General features: G+C 39.9%; 1 protein-coding gene across 1 annotated transcript; it reads right to left on the reverse strand.

Annotated features, from left to right (window-relative positions):
* Positions 1-7901: 7901 nt before the first annotated feature.
* MRPL15 (mitochondrial ribosomal protein L15) lies at positions 7902-16605 on the reverse strand. The gene is made up of 5 exons (XM_010149224.1): positions 16507-16605; positions 12929-13086; positions 10101-10266; positions 9508-9631; positions 7902-8312 (listed from the first exon to the last, which is right to left on the reverse strand). The coding sequence occupies exons 1-5, from the start codon at positions 16603-16605 to the stop codon at positions 7975-7977; spliced, it is 885 nt and encodes a 294-aa protein (XP_010147526.1). The 3' UTR covers positions 7902-7974.
* Positions 16606-16718: the final 113 nt, after the last annotated feature.

Here is a 16718-nt window from a genome sequence, read left to right on the forward strand (position 1 = left end):
GATGGTGCAGGTAGTGCTCTGCAGATGGCAGCATCATTGTAAGATGCTACCCACGGTCAGCAGCCATCAGTAGGCAGAGTTCTGCAGCTCAGAGAATATCCCACGTTTGATTTTAGATTCTTTAAAACAGGGTAAGTAAAGTGAGTTAAGGTCAGCTCTGATTTTATTAAAGAAAATCCACAAAAGGACCATATTCTGAACTTACCACCGACTGCTACCAGCCATGTCACGGGTTGCTCGGAGCAGCTGCAACGCACAGCTCCCAGCAGACTACATGTGAAGCCTTCATGGCTCCAATACCGAGCTTGAACAAGCTTTCAAGCTACCTTAACTTCATCTTTAGAAGAGGACACTAGAAACACTGAAAACAGAGGCCAAAAGTGATGATGAAATAAATGAACTAGTCCCTTTTGGAGTTTAAACCTGGAAGTGAATTCAGTGAATTCCCATAGGAATAAATGCGTCTGGTCACTAGGTGTCAGCCTTGCCTGTACCAGAAGGACACTGGACCTTCTCCCTATCCCAGTGAGCAGATGCAACCCTCAGCACTACGGACGATCGGATGATCATAGCAGTCTTGTAATTTTGGAAAAGGAGCAGAGGAGGGCGTTGTGTTGGGGGGATGCTTATGTACCCTCAGGTTTGGATGCTGGAAACAGCAGCACGTTGCTTTCATACTGAGGAGACATGACTGGAGGTCAACTGCAGAGACAGCAGAGGAGTTACACTCTCAAACAATGAGTAAGTCAGCAGGGCAGAAGCAATGAATCAGTAACTGTTTTGCAAGCCTCACAGTATTTACTGTTTATTCTAAAGCACCAGGTCCTGGCATAATGCCATCACATGAAAACGCTGGCTCCCACTTCTTAAATTTGCTTCTAGCCTCGCTGGATACAGGAACAATGCTTGGAAACAAGATCCCTGCAGGGCTGGAAACTCTAAGGACAACAAAGAAAACCTAAAATGTATTCTTTAAATGATTTCTTGAATACTCACGTTCATAACAGTACAGTCAGCAAAAACAAAGAGTAATTAAACATGCAGCAGAGTTTCCGTGGCGGTTGCAGAACACTCGTGTGCTTCTGATTTTGGCATCTCTTCAGATGGCGACTTTCATACCTTGTTCTCAGTTCCCCAGTCTGCACGGATTATCTGTTCTTTCGCTAGGGCTGACTACAGTATCACAGCTGCATGTCACTGCCCACAGTGGTCTGCTGCCTTTACAGTTTCCTAACATGCAGCAAGCAAAGTCATCCAGCTCAGCTGAGAGCAACAGTCTGAACTGGGAAAACATGCACTTTTCACAAGATGCAGCAAAAATTACTTGACAGCTTTTTACCCTCCTTTTTCCTCTTCGCTTCTCTTAATGAGCAAAAAAGCTTCCACAACAACAAAATCGTATCATCCCAGTACTTCAATTCCCTCAGATACACACAAATGAGTGCAGAAAAACTGACCCAGGTAGAATTTTGCAACACGTTTACATCCTCGCTAAGGTAATTCATCTTTCATGATCATTCCACGGTAAACACCTGTCTTTAACGATGACCCTGGAAGGGCTGGAGCCTTCCAGTAACAACAATAACAACAAAACCAAACAACAACGTCACAATTAGCCCAGACATTTCTCAAGTCCTAGAAGTCAGGGTGCAGCAATGACAAGCCAGCCAAGCCCAACACAAAACCAGTAGAATAATATTTTGACTGGAACAGTCCAGCCCAGTACACGGCCCATAGCCAGACTGCCTGCTGTGGTGATTAGTGCAACTGCCTTCCCAAAAGGGGAAAAAACCAGAAGAGAGAAATGATTGCCTATGCACTAAAAAACAAGTGTGTCTGTGAGGTTTTGGGGACCCAGAAATCACTGAAAACAGAAGAAATATCAAGTCAAAATCTGTAGAAGGATCAGTCCCAAACCTGTCTTACACACACAATGATGCTTCATCACAGCAGTTGTAAAGGGGACCCTAAGAGACACTGGACTGCATGTTCTCAGAGCAGCGAGACAACATTTGTGTTAAAGTACCTCAGTCACCACCTCTGACCATTACAAGCACCACTTGCTGAAGGAGACATCTCGAAGCAACACCATCCTCCTCTCCGTTTTTCTGATCTGCAAGTTCAGGTAACTTTAATTCCCATGCTTTGCTAACAGAGGGAATGCTTACATCAGAGTTAGCACAACGTCAGCACCGTATTACACGAGGGCCAAAGAAGGTAGGCAGACACATCTTGAACGGCAAAATGGGTGCAGAGCTGCGAACTGGGAGCATTCACCTTCAAAGAGTCAGAGGCTTCTAGGTGAGGATGCCACCAATTTCTGTATCCTCGAAAAGCTGTTCTCTCCCATAATTGTAAAATAACACAGACCATCTAATTGCCACCATTTCACCTCCTGTGACACCAAGAGGTCCCCTGACTTGTTTTTTATTAAATCAGCACGCTTGTTTTCAAAGACAAACACGACCTAGTACATCAAACTTCAGAAGCTTCCAATCTGCACTGGTGACTCATGATATGCAAGATCTTCCCATCACTAACCTCAAGCACCTTGGGTGCCTGCAGAGAGTGGGGATTCAGTTCCAGATACTTCTGGGTTTAGGTGTATACAGGTGCACTGTGTGTTAAAACTACTGTCGCGGTCAGTGGAGCCCAGAGCGCAATTTAGTTGCTCAGATGTCTTCTTCAGGCTAAACGCAGTGACTCTGCAGGCTCCACTGACTGCGTCCATCAGACTTCTACTGACTACGAAATGAGCCTAAGCAACTGTCTACATGTGAGCAATGTAAACTTAGGCTTGCATTAATTTTGAAATTAAGCTATCTCACTACACTGAATTTATAGAGAACTTGGACTCCAACTCTTGCAGTTCTGAACCACAGCTATATTCACCAAAGTACAGAAAGCACCTCCCTTGTCAGATATTAAAAGTGGATTTATTTTCTTAATTTAAGGTACTCCATACTGGGAGCAAGGCAAATTACACCAGCATTGAAAAAAAAAACCAAACAAACAAAAAAAAAAAAAACCCCAAAAATAGAGAACTTGTTTATTGTAAATTCACACAGCAACTTATTTTTCATAGACTGTGCTGTGTACGCAAACCTCCAGCTGTCCCTGATAGACAGAGTAACAACAACAATATAAACATCAAGAAACAGCAGACTTTCAGGCAGACTTGCCCTTATTAAGAGACTAGAGAGCAGATAGGACAACACGATCAAGAAATTAGAACTAACCTTACAGAGGCTGCATTTCCAAAAGTGCAGGGAGAGACTGATTTGGGCATTGATGCACTGAACACAAAAAATTCCTACCAAGGCTTGTATCTAGCACGTGTAATTCTGAGTTAAGTGCACAAACACCCTTTTAGGAGTGTTCCTTGACTCTGAATAAACTCCAAATCCATTGCTCAAAGGCCCCTCCAACTCAAGCGGCGTGCGGCTTGGAATCTACAAGGTTAACAAGTAAACAACATTGTTGTTTGACATTTTTAACAACAAAAGCAACACCAGTTCAGGAAACTCAAGCCATGAAAAACCCTCTCGTATAAACAGATGCAGGAATGATCAACACTTTTCCTGCTCCAGAGGCACATAAAACAACCAGATATTCAAACCCAGAGTGGGCCAGACAGGATGACACTGTGAGAATGATCGAGCCCAGTAGTTCCCACCACAACAGGAGAAGTGAGAAGAGACCTCGGGAAGATGCAGATGCAACAGAGGGAGTATTAACCAAAGGATACAGAATAGATCTGAGGATATTTGTTTCCACTGAGAAACCAGTAATTCTTTAGACAATACCATGTATTTCTGCTACAAAAGACCAAGATGGGCCACCTGCACTAGGAGATGAAGGAGCTTAAAAAGTTCGTAAATTTTCCCTAATGGGTAAGAATTCTGTCAGATGTGGACTTCTAACTACATCAATTCATAGACTAAACCATAACAATATACTCAAGTACAGACTGTGCGTTATGTAAAACTATTCCCACCTGATCACCAATCCGGAAATTTTAAGAAATCAATCTGCATATGGAATATTCAACTGGCCGTTTTAGACAGTCACATCACCTTTCTTATTTAGATATATCTAAAATAAAACACTTCAATATTTAAAATACAGAACTTGTGGAACAAATTCAAATTGGAGACCAATTTTTACACAACTTGTGAGCGTTCAACAGTGCAAAATCACCTTTGCATTAGTATTTTAAGTTTTAGCAATAAAATAGAAAATCATAAAATAGCAATGGGAAGCTATCTTCATAATTGATCACTTTTATATGACTTCCTGGAGCACCAACATCAATTATGCTTGTATGTCAAAACAATGCTGGCACACTGCCAGCAAAGATTCAGATCAAGGCCACTGATTTATTCATTTATTCCTTTGTGGAAATCATTGAACAGTACAGTCAACTTTTTGTTGTTAAACACCAATACTATAACATGAACTAAAAGTCATTGTGTCTTTGTTGTACATATACGTAAAAGGGAAAATGTATATATTTTAACTTGTTTCATTTTGGGTCTGCAATCAGCCATGTACTGACTGGCTACTGTTAGCCGAGTCTGTCTGATAAGAAACAGGCGATTTCTAATTTCTAATCAAGATATAACAATGTATGTACTCGTTCAGAGGCCTTGATTTTGCCTCACGTACGCAGTTTTATCAAAGAACCATTCAGAAGTATTACGTTGTTGGTAAAAATTGACATGGCTTTCAGTTTTTTATGGCATAAGTAACATTTCTTTTCCTCAGCTACTTGATAATGCTTTTCCGGTTACAGCAGATTGGGTGCTTCTTGCTGTGAAATATATTGTTGCATATCAAAAACCCCTATCAAAACAGGATATCCAAGGCAATCGTTTGTCTTATGAACATGAACACACGGTACACATTCCTAAGTAACAAGAATGGCCTTAGATGCCAGTGCTAAGCTAAGAGTCCTGCATCAGTGAGTCTGACCCTCATACAAACAAGAGTCTATTGGGAGGTTTTTTATTATGGATTTATTAGAAACCTTGTCAATAACTTACTTGTGCTGTTGATAATTCATACACTCAGTTGCTAGGAGACTTGTGTTCCTGACGAGATAAAGTGAACAGGAAATCCTCTATAGCCTTGTCACTTTTTTCACTAGTAAATAAAAATCAGAACCACCCTTATAAAATACTTCTGTAAACAGAAGTGAGAAAAAAAGACAAGCATTGCATATTTTAAATAAAGCAACATACAGCCCTTTTTTTGCCCTCTGCAATTTTAAGATGATAAAAGATCACCTTTATAAAGTAGAATGACCGGATTTTGCGGAACGTGGCTGTTTTGGCTCCAAGGTATTTGTAGCGTTATAGTATCAGAGCCAGGATACAGCTGCCTTGTGACTAAGACGACGTTCACTGAATAAGTGCTATCCAATCCCTCAACGTCACCAGACATCTGTTTCCTGTTTTCATTCTTTCTTTCACTGTTATCATTTTATCCAAGTTACCCTTTCACCTGAAAACCATTTAGAAACCTACAGAAACCAGCGCGTGCACGCGTGTGTGTATCAAAGAAATTGATTTAGAAAAAAAAGAATTGCTGAGAGCAATTTGTTCATTTTAATACAAAGAGCAGGAGTGGAAACAAAGTTGCCTTCCCCCCTCTTCTCCTCCCAAAAATACACAGTGATACATAAACACTTTTGTCTTCTGGTCTTCACTAATATGACTAACTTCCTTCTTCGCTTCCAGTTAAGTAGCTTTCCTGTTGAGTACCACCACCTCGACAAAATACAATTGTGAATTGATTCATAAAAACAGAAACATTATGGCACAAATAAGGGAAGGCAATAAATACTCTCCCTCCCCTCCAACTTCTTCCCAAATGGAGGCAGTAGTATTGTAATAACAAAAAGAAAAAAGAAAAAAAAGGTATTGCTTGTCATTTAGGGTTCCAAACCAACAATCATCAGGATGCAGAACAGGATACATCTAAAGTGAGAAAGTTATTTACTTCACATTCAAGCTAACACTAGCTATAGTTTTTTTGGCACTCGGTATTATTCTTAATGTGCCAAAAAAAAAGTGTTGTGCACCTTATAAAATATGAATGTTAACACCACTAAGACCAAATTCCTGCTATTCATAATCCAATTTTATATTGGTGTTGTTTTGCTGTGTTTCACCTATACTTAAACCACAAGTCAGGAGAACGATCGTTACTGATACGATCTAACACACGTTAACAAGAAACAATAGAAGCTGAAGAGCAAGTTGTCAAAAATTAGTGACTTTCCATTGTTATTCTCTGGATTTCAGGTTATTTAATCAGCATGAGAAGAGACGACTTGTTTTATTTTTATTTTGTTTTGCAATTACAGATGCTCATATTAATTGACAAGGCAGTTTTGTTGAGGAAAGCAAAAATCTCGGCTGGTTGACAAAAAAAAATTCATCCGCTTCTTGTTATTCTCTGAAAGAAAAAGAAGGTATTCTTAATTTTTTTTTTTTATCCTGCCCCTTGAGGCGAAATACAGGTGCTGTACAGGAGAAACAGGAGACTGGCACTCAGAGGCCTTTCCCTAGGAGATGGAATGGTTTGGCACCTACAGGAAACTATATGTAGCATTTCCAAAGGCACATGAAAAATTGGAAAGCAAGACTTGTATTGTGGTCTTCCAGACTAAGAACGAAATTATCCCCATATTAAAGCCAAATTCAGATTTCATTAAAGTTCATTTAATTATGAAGCATCTCATTAACTTCTGAGGAGTCAAAGCAAGTTCTGATAGATTAACTTAGTCTTTCGATATACTACTGCTTGGCTGCCCAATCCTAAGCTTCTGTTTTAAACCTAGAATACTCCTGTTTAGTAATAACATAATTTTCTGGAGAGATGAAAAAAACATTTGTTGGAAAACATTTTTCAAGATTCTATCAAGTTGGTGTGACTAAAATACTGTTTCCCATAAAAATAATTTGGTTTTAACTTTTCACAAGATCTAAATTCCTTTGTCCACTGTCACATATGCAGTCTGTGATCAAGCTGAAGACTGAATCCTAATTGTGTACTTTGTCCATCACATCCCCATCCTTCACAATCTACTGTCACTGTCTAATTGACTCTGGATTCTGCTAGGCATTTTTATTAATGACACTACATTTGTGTCGCGACAAGTTTTAAATTCTGTTCGAATAATGAAAGTGACTGATTTAAGATAGCTATCTTTTTTTCCCCGCGCCCTAACTTTACACAGAAGGTTATTTTAAACTGCATACCCTGCCCTTCTCAATTCCACCTGAATGAGTAAAGGAAAAACCTCTCAAACTCTAGTGCTATTGATGGCAGTGGCAAAATCCAAATCATTGCTATGGAATTAAAGAGGTTAATGAATTCTTCTATACTTTGTTATTTCCGGTAGTTTTTCATTTTTACCGATCCAAAAAATCGATGCTCTACCTCTCAGAGGTATGCGAGATACAATCTTCTGAAACATAACGTTATCATTTATGTAATATGACTGTAAAGCTAATACTAGTTTTGTATTGCCATGTTTCTGTTTTTAAACTGGGGTGAATAGAAGATAGGTGAAGGAGATAGGGGTGAATAGAAACTAACTATTAAGTCAAGTTACTCTTTGGAATCAGCCTCTGAAATAAACGCAACATCGAAACACTTTGTCTGAAAAAGTAACTGGCAAATCACCACAAGATAAAGTGTCCAAACACAACACACTTTATGTCAGACTCTACACTGTTTCCAAATGTTAAGACTTTTCATATACTGTATTATGACAACAAAAAATTTGAAAGCTACACCAGAAGATTACATAAACAAAAGTTTCTGTTTTGTCTAGTACAACAGGAGCCTTAAAAAAAACCCAACAAAAAAAACAACAAAAACACACCACCCAACACCACTTCGTATCCATTATTTCATACCCAGATGTTTCCTGTACACCTGCAGTTGTCTCCAGTCCTGAATTCATGAGCTATAGTATTTTAACAGCTTCTCATCAGTTGGTTTTAGAATTTTCTTGTCTGCCATGTTTACAATCCATCCTGGAGCAAGACCAAAAAATATCTGCCTAGGATCCTTGCGTGCGCTTAACATTTTGTAGAGCTCATCCTTAGTAATGTCTGGTAAGACATAGCCATATTTCTTGGCAAGTTCAAGCCTGGCTTCCGCAACCTTAGATGGATCTGCCAGGTACCCACGATTCCCGGCGTCTGTGTAGTAACGGACTAGATCTTCGGGTGGAAGCATTCGCTTTGGGATAGGCTGGCCGCGCAGAAAAAACACTACTGGCTTACATAAAATTTCTGTGGGCAAACAAGAGAAAATTAGATACTATGCTTTATAATACATATTTAAAAGACATTAAATGACACCTCCTTATTTGGCATCTTGTGCTGAACACATTACTAAACTCTTTTAATATACATCAAGCAAGAACCCAAATCTTGAGAATATTCTTGTTCAGAATGAGACAGTGGTTTACAAGATTCATTTACAAACCAAACAACTCTGTTTTAACTGATATCTATGGTGACATTCTGGATGAATCATTACTTCTAATGCATTTAGAATGCCTACTTTGGAAAGAAACAATAAGCTAGATGCTGTCATTTATTTAAAGGACTGACTTCCAGGTTGGAAGCAATGCATTTTCATGGCTATTCACACAGTGTACCAACAAATGTAAAATTTAGTGTTTCTGTAAGTATTTTAAATAAAGAATCAGTGGCATGTGCACCTATTTAGTCATTTGTGTAACTACCCTCTCCTCAAGTTTTACTGAACTTGTCAAATTATATTCCAGATACTTTTAACCTTAATATTTTGATTATTTTCTGGACTGGAAAAAAAAGAACTTGTATCACTCCAGAGTAACCTATTTTGCACACTGAAAATGTCTATTCCTCTTGTTCTCAGCCTCATTCACACATGAAAGGTCCATTATTGTCAATAAAAGCTGCATGAATGAATATTAGGCAGGATGCAGCCTCAAGCAAAGCAAAGCCTCATTCTTCAGTGAAAGTGATCTGAAAACAATAGCCTTTTTGCCTGGAACGATTCTGAGCTTCTGCAACTTAGTTATTTCCTCACTTTAACTAGAAAAGTATTTTAAATTAAAATTATAACCATCCATAGTGTATTTTAAGTCTTTTTTTTTTCCTGAATTTTCTTAGTGTTATTAAACACGTGAAAGAAGACAAAAATTCAAAGGAACAATCTTTGATAAGCTTTTTTTAATAAAATCTACTTGGATTTCTTCAACTGGCTGATTGGTACGTGACTACTAACAACAGCAGGGCTAAACAGGTGAATGGTTAAAAAAGGCAAAACTGAGCATACATTACAGTTCAACATTTGTATAACAGTGTGTTGTTGACGCTTTTAGAATAGAAGGGGATGATTTTCCAGTAAGAACTATGTTTGAAAGTTTGATCTGGATCATTTAATCTTCTCACATTCAAAAAAAAAGAAAGGCAGAAATGAAAACAGAATTCTTACCCAAACTCCTTGGATCATAGAATGATGTTGTAACAACACCTCCATTTTTTTCTACAGCTGCAATTGCTAATTCAGATGCCCTCTGCACTTCAATATTTATTTTTGCTGCAAAAATATCAGCACCCTGTAAATTTCAACACATATTAGGGTAACATTAAAATTATTATTTTAGGACATACATTTTTTCTTCTCTGCAAAATTGTAAGAAATGTTAAAGCCTGTAAAATACCATGATTTGTTTATTCCCTGCACCAAGACGGGTAACCAAATAACTCTCACGCAGTCACCTGGCTTGAATGGAAAAAAAACCCAAACACAGAAACACCTCTGCCTTTCTTTCTTTCAGTACGTTCTTGTCTTCGGTGGTAAAGTACCTGTTCCACCTCTTGTTCCGTGCTCCCTAGCTACCCTTTCCTGCTAACACACACTGCCCTCTAGCGGATTTGTCCCCGCAAAAAACCCACAGCCCACCAGCGAGGAAATCAGAGGTGCTTCCAACACTCGGGAAGGGCAATCCGACACGCCGGTACAGAAAAAAAACAAAACCCCAAGGTTTTATACTGCCTGATGTAACAAGAGTCTTGTATGCCCACCTCCTCCACCAGCTGAACGCCATAATCCCTTTTGAGAGGCTGCACTGTTACACCTCTGGCATTAGTGAGCTGTGTTAAGTCAATTGGTTGCGTGGGGTCAAGTCTACCCAAATCAATCAGGTACTGCAGCCTCTGAAGACTGAGTGGTTGGTACTGACGTCTGAGGCTGTGGAGAGAGGAAACAAACAAAAAACAACAACAACAAAAGATAAATTTACCAAACTGAAGCTTTAACAGGAACTGGTTAAATAAGATACACCACACTGATTCCATTTCCTATACGCTCCTAAAACTAAGTAAATGCTTAAAACACACCTATCCATAAGGCAAAAGTTTAATTTAATGCAAATACAAGCCCTAATTACAGCCCAAGTTTCCATTATGCCTTCAAGTTTGCTGACACACCCACACCTCCAATATGGTATTAATCATTTCGCTGTTGCTGAGCTCAGTTTACTCTGGAATACCACTCTAACTACTGACTGGATTAAAGAAGCAAAAAAGGCAAAGAAATTAAAGGGTCAGCATTTCTTGGTAACCCAACAAATTCCTAAACAACTACCATCTTCAAAATGAATCCAGTTTGGTAGCTTCACTGATATATTCAGAAAATCTGATGAAAAAATACACAGTCAAAAGGAAATACACCCTCTCCCCTCAGATAAGTTTAGTCAAAGACTATCAGCCAAACCCCTTATGTGTTCCTGCATAGCTTGCCTATATCTAACAAGATTTTTTTAGTCCATTACTACTGTCTGACATCTCCCAAGTATTGAATGAAAACTTCCTCAAAATACCATCAAGGAAAATAAATATTGAGAAAATACAAATTAACCCACATCCCCAAGAGAAGTTGGAATATTTTGTCAATAGCCATCAGCTTCAGTAGAATCTACTGATCTACTGTTGCGCTGCTATCAAATTCTAACTTTATTACACACACACCCCATTAGAACAGTTTTCCTGATCTCAGTGTCTAACCCTACTGCATACCATTCACGTTGATGCTCAAAACTCAATTGTACAATCAGCCTGACCACTGCTACTGGAAATCTGTGAGCGGTAGCAGAAAGACTGAGAAGCAGCTCATCTCTGTTACTGGCAAGCTGAGTAAGGAAGAAAAGCAACGGAATTTGCGCTGTCAGACAGTTCCCATCAGAGCAAAAGTTCAAGAGGAGGAACATCACTGCAGACAGAAAGGAGGGTGAGGTGAAGATAAACAGGCAGAGACATTGTTCAGCATGCTCCCATCCTGCCACGATAGCGTCTCCCAAGTGCACTGACAATGTTCACTAGAAAAACGTTTACAATAGCCTCAAACTGAAATTTTGCTAACAACGTTGAAAAGAAATTACAGAGTACTTTTTGTTTCCACATGCTGTCAGGTGGAAGCAGAATTACCCTATTCATTTCTTATCACTGCAGAAACTTGGAGGTTTGTTGTTGGTTATTCATGAACTTGCGACCACTGTTAACGTAAGAAGCTCAGTGTTTGCATTCTGCAGCACTTCCTTCATAGGACTGCAGATCTACACTCTGTCTTCAGCTACTGAAAGTGTTTCTCATTTACTCTTATAATAAATTAAGCAAACAGGAGGAAATGACAGTACTTGAAAACAGAATTTGAATTACACTGCAGAATGAGTTAAGATTCACAGAGAAAACCTTTAATAACCAGGACAGGTCTGTAAGTTATACTGCATGCATAAAGAATGGAAATATGAACAGCTATCTGATGAAGTTGTATCAGCAAACGAAACATGAAATCAAACTGCAAGTTTTAACAATTCACAAAGACATGCTAGTCTCTTCATTCTTGGATTGTCTGCTCGGTGTGGCATGTTTCTGCTACTACTGCCTGTAACAGCATCGTGTGGGTACAGAAATTTTCATGACCATACCTACAAGCAACAAAAGGGTTAGTGACCCAGGTAACATACATGCTACCTTAGGAAACAAAACCAGCTTTAAACAACAACAAACTTTAAAAATCAAGATTTTGTAATTGTCAATATAAGTGAAGGAAATTATTAGAACACTGGCATACAGCTCTCCAGCGAAGAACAGTGACTGGAGAAAAGACATGTTAGAAGAATAATTATAAAACATTGAAAAGCTGGAAGAGGGACATAGCACAAACAAGCAGAATGTGAAAAGAGGACAGGATTGTCAAACAAGGCAGAATGCCTGAGGTGAACAATGGTGAAAGAGAACTTAATGGCCTCATCCAGTAGATCCAATATTAAAGAGCTTGCTGAGATCCTGGATGGAAAAGATGGAGCACAGACAGACAAAGTCAGCAGTGTTGCAGGGCTAAAAAAGCAGAATCATGAAGAGAAGCAGAATTGTTTGGCTAGCAGCAGATCAGAGCTTGAGGTGAATAAAGGGAAGAGAAATAACAAAGCGAGGCTTTGGATTACACTTCCATGCCCAACATCCTCACTGGAATCAATGGCACTGTTCCCAGTAAGGTCAGTAAGTTATCCGCTGAGCAGACAGGCAAAGAGAGAACACGGGCATATGGAGGAGCGGTCTCAGAGGAGAAATGCACTCAGTTCTCGGAGGAAGGGGAGCCTGCTGCATAGGAGGGATCATTGAAAAAAAAAAAAAAAGGGTACATAAGCAGAGCTGCAAAACAACAGAAAATACGTGAATTCATTAAAAAAAAAAATCCTAAGAAATGGGAGATTCTGCTGGTAAGGAAGGTAACAACCTAAGAGGTATCTCTCATTTTCAGTCAGGCCTGTTTTGGCACATTAGATTCTGGCTTCAGGAGAAAGACCAAAAAAGCACACCATTAATTTCTGAGTAAATGTGAAGAAACTTACCTATGTCCCTCGTTAAACCCATATTTCGGTATGGCCAAGTAAAATGGAGTTTGACCACCCTCGAAGCCTAATCGGGGGCGATTTCCTCTTTGTCTTTCTCCTTTGTGACCTCGACCACACTTCCTACCTCTGTATCTTCCACGGCCACGTCTTTTTTCCTTGAAAACAATCAATGATACATTTAGTCAACTACTTTGGAGATAAGTATATACAAAACATAAGGTTTCAGAGATATAAATAACTGACCAAAATGCTGATTCCTGAAGAAAAAAATAAGAGATTGTTCTTTTCTAAAGGGAAAAGTAGTCAGAAAAGCAATTAATGGGATTGTGGCAGAGCACAGCTCTAGGCAGACCACAAAGAGTCTGAAAGTTTACATGAACACATACTGCAATAAAAGGAATAGTAGTATTAAATCCTACCTCTCAGACCCTGCACTCTCCAAGTTAGTTTTTTCCTTAATCAGCTATTGATATTTCTGCCTATTTCAGGAGAAAGTTGCCCAGTGCTCAAAAGTTTCTGCATACTGACAATGAAAAAAGATATTTTAAAAAAATTTTAAAAAAAAATCAGTTCTACCTCCAGGGGCAGGGGACCAGACTACATATGCCATGCACACATGTAATTCTTTTCACGGACTCAGACTTCCTACAGAGTCTGCAACTGCTGCAATTTCTACTGACTACAAATCAAAAGAGAAGATTGTATTTTACACCTTTATTATTTTTTAAATTAAGACTGTCATACTAAGCTATTCGTTTCCTGAGCACTTTAAAGTAGCAATTCTGCAATCTTCTTGCCCTCACCTCCTACTTGTGCCAGCAGGAACAGTGTGCCTGGTGAACAGGATCAAAGACATAAGCAAAGGTAAAATCTTGGTAATTTTTTTATTATTATTATTTTTAATTTAAAATTCAGGTCAGTTATTATTTTTAATTTAAAATTCAGGTCAGTTGCCCCAATTCAGTACAATTCATGGGTATGCAAGTATCTATAGGATTACAAAACAGGCAGTAAGCAAGGGTGGAAATGAGCAGCTGGGATTGACCGTTATTAAATGAAGCAGTGCCAGCTCATTCTGACCTAACTAATAAACTTTCCTGTGTAAGGTGACTTCATTTAATTAATATACTAAAGAATTTGCAGCACTAAGGCTCACTTCGATTTCTTCATGCTTTGTCAGGGACAAGACAGAGCCACAAACTTCAAAATCCTTGCTGCTGTGCTTCACGTGGTGGAGTTTGCTGTTCAGCTCCAAGAGGCACGATCACAGCTGTGCAGCGCTTTGATGGATCCATTTGGTCTTACAAAGCTTTTCCCATTTAAGTTAACATTCAATGGAGCGTGAACGCACATGGAAGGTGCAACGTCACGTTCCTAACTAGCCTCAGATCTGCACAACACAATTCACACATCTGCAATTTTCCATTGTGTTCCTCAACGTGAATCAGTCAGGCTGGGAGATATGTAAAGCAACACATTCTAAACAGTATTTGTACTTCTTATAAGCTAACGTTGGTTAAGTCACAGCACAGTCACTGTTGGATCAATAATAATGTAAATAATTCATTATTAAAGAGAATACAGTAGGCCTCTTCAGTTTCTCTTTTTTTGTATTCAGCACTCAGCCAAACTTCATGCACCCCTAATCCTACAAATCACCCTATGCAGTTAAACTGCAGGACAGAATGTTGAGTAAAGCTTGTTACATCATGGTACTTGATTATTAGCCTAATATTACAAAGACAGAAAAATTTTATGTTTTATGCTCTTTACTGTGTCTGTAAGTTTCCCAAAGTTATGGAGCACTTAATGTGTGCTGAAATATTAGTAAAGTCAGCACAGACATACTTCAGAAAAACATGTATCAATATATTTGAAATCTGACCTAAGTTGTGCAGCTTACCTGCAATAATTACGAGTAAGTAGTACAGAGTTCAAGTGCAGTTTCATGCTAGACTAGACTACCCCTGCCACCAAAGAAAGCTGACTTGCCCCCAGCTCTGTGCTAACAGGTCAGGAAATTAAACTGGATGACAACTAATTTTTTCTAATTAGTTTTCAGCTGGTTTAGTTCCCTGCTCTGGCTCACCACACAACCACTAGCAGCAGTACACAATACACAGCAGGTGTGAGCACCTGGAGACAGAAGGGAGGGCACAGTTGGCTCACCCTTTCTGGCAGTTGCCCATACGCACGCCAGATTACACGGTGACTTCAGTTAACACAAGTACAATGACAGCATCTGGTCACAAATGGAATGTAATCAGTACACTGACCAGCTTTCAGATTACCTGAGGAGCCAATCAAAGCATGTGGGGGTTTTTTTCCCTGCAGCTTCTGTTTATGAAGCCAAATTCTCTTAAATCTGCTTATTTGAGAACTTAATTAAGCACAGAATAAGGTTGTCAGACACCAAAAGAAAAATACCAGAGAAACAGAACTGAAGTCACTCTAACAAATTCTAACTGAAGGCAAATAGTGAGCAGTCACATGAGGAAAAAAAAGCTTATTTCCTAGATGGAGTTGCTAAAGACCCAGTGAGCATACAAAAATCTCTACTTTCAAAATAAAAGTGTTTTCCTAAACCAAACAGCTATCTTGAAAAAACAAAAAGTCCTGAGACCAACACTATCAGGAAAACATTGGTTCTAGACTATGTCACAACTTCTGGATGCTAAACCTGAAAATACCACTTTGGAGCCTGGATTAGTTTGAAAAACCTTACTAATCATCATTCCAGCCCTGTGGAGGGCTTATTCTTCCAGGTCCATTTGACTCTGGCCAAGCTGGGTGTTCACACCTCCAAGTGAAGTAACTTGACAGGTGAACCCCAACAGCTTCAGGGGGGAAAAACTTCCATTCTCTTGTCTTGTCAGAGGTTTCCAGGGTTACAACTATGCTGCACTCAGCAGCTCTGTAAGCATCTCCACAGAGCCTTGAGCACTCTCACAGAAGCTCTGCTTGGAGTCCCCTCTCAGTTATCTGGTTCTATGACTTTAGCCCTTGAGCCTCATCCTCCTGTTCACTGATATTTCCCCCAGATCAGGTGGCTTTTTTGCTCATTTCTTTTCTTTATTCTTCTGTTGCTTTACAAGGAGACAAGGAAAAGAACATTTTGGTTTGTTTTCAAGAAAGCAATAGTAACAAGAATTGTGGGCTGGCATTATGCTCCTTTTCTTGTTAAGTCTTTTAACCTTCTCTTTTCAAATGTACTACCCCATCCCATAAACATTTGGTATTCCATACTTTTTTCTGTTCCCTCTCACCCCCCAACGACTGCCCCGAGGTTTAGCTAGGGCCGCTCATCAAACAGTTCTCTGTAGGAATGGCTATACACACCGGCTACAAGACATACAAAGGACAAGAACAGGCCCAACACACAACACTGTCACCCACTCCTCAGCCTTCCCACGCCTGTTTCGGCCACTCTCCTGGGCCTGCCACAGCCTTCCCGAAGGCCCTCTGACAGCTCTCGAGGCAACCGCCATCAGGGCCAAGCGCGCCTGCTGCCGAGGTGCCGTCACGCGGGAGGAAAGCCCCCCCCGCCAGCCTCCCGACAAGGGGCAGGCACTTACCGGCTTTTTGGAGCCTGGACTGGGCCTTAGGTTGGCCAGACTGACTCTAGGCAGCGACCGCAGCAGCTCCAAGGCCTTGTTCCCGCCATTCCCGTTCATGTCCTCTCACCTTCCAAGGGTGAGCAACGATGTTCCGGACGAACTGCTTTACGGCAGAACCGTAAACCGCGCTTTCTCAGCAGTGTCGCGCCGCCGGGGGCGGAGGAGGCGGT

Source organism: Eurypyga helias, unplaced genomic scaffold (assembly GCF_000690775.1).
Source record: "Eurypyga helias isolate BGI_N326 unplaced genomic scaffold, ASM69077v1 scaffold4423, whole genome shotgun sequence".
NCBI classification, from domain to species: Eukaryota; Metazoa; Chordata; class Aves; order Eurypygiformes; family Eurypygidae; genus Eurypyga; species Eurypyga helias.

What these genes read in the sequence shown, in the direction of transcription:
- MRPL15 (XM_010149224.1), bottom strand. Translation starts at nt 16,605, where the DNA reads ATGAACGGGAATGGCGGGAACAAGGCCTTGGAGCTGCTGCGGTCGCTG. An exon ending in GGGTTTAACGAGGGACATAG is followed by an intron (nt 10,267 to 12,928) that starts GTAAGTTTCTTC and finishes CTCTCTCCACAG; the next exon opens with CCTCAGACGTCAGTACCAAC. An exon ending in CTATGATCCAAGGAGTTTGG is followed by an intron (nt 8,313 to 9,507) that starts GTAAGAATTCTG and finishes GTTTGCCCACAG; the next exon opens with AAATTTTATGTAAGCCAGTA.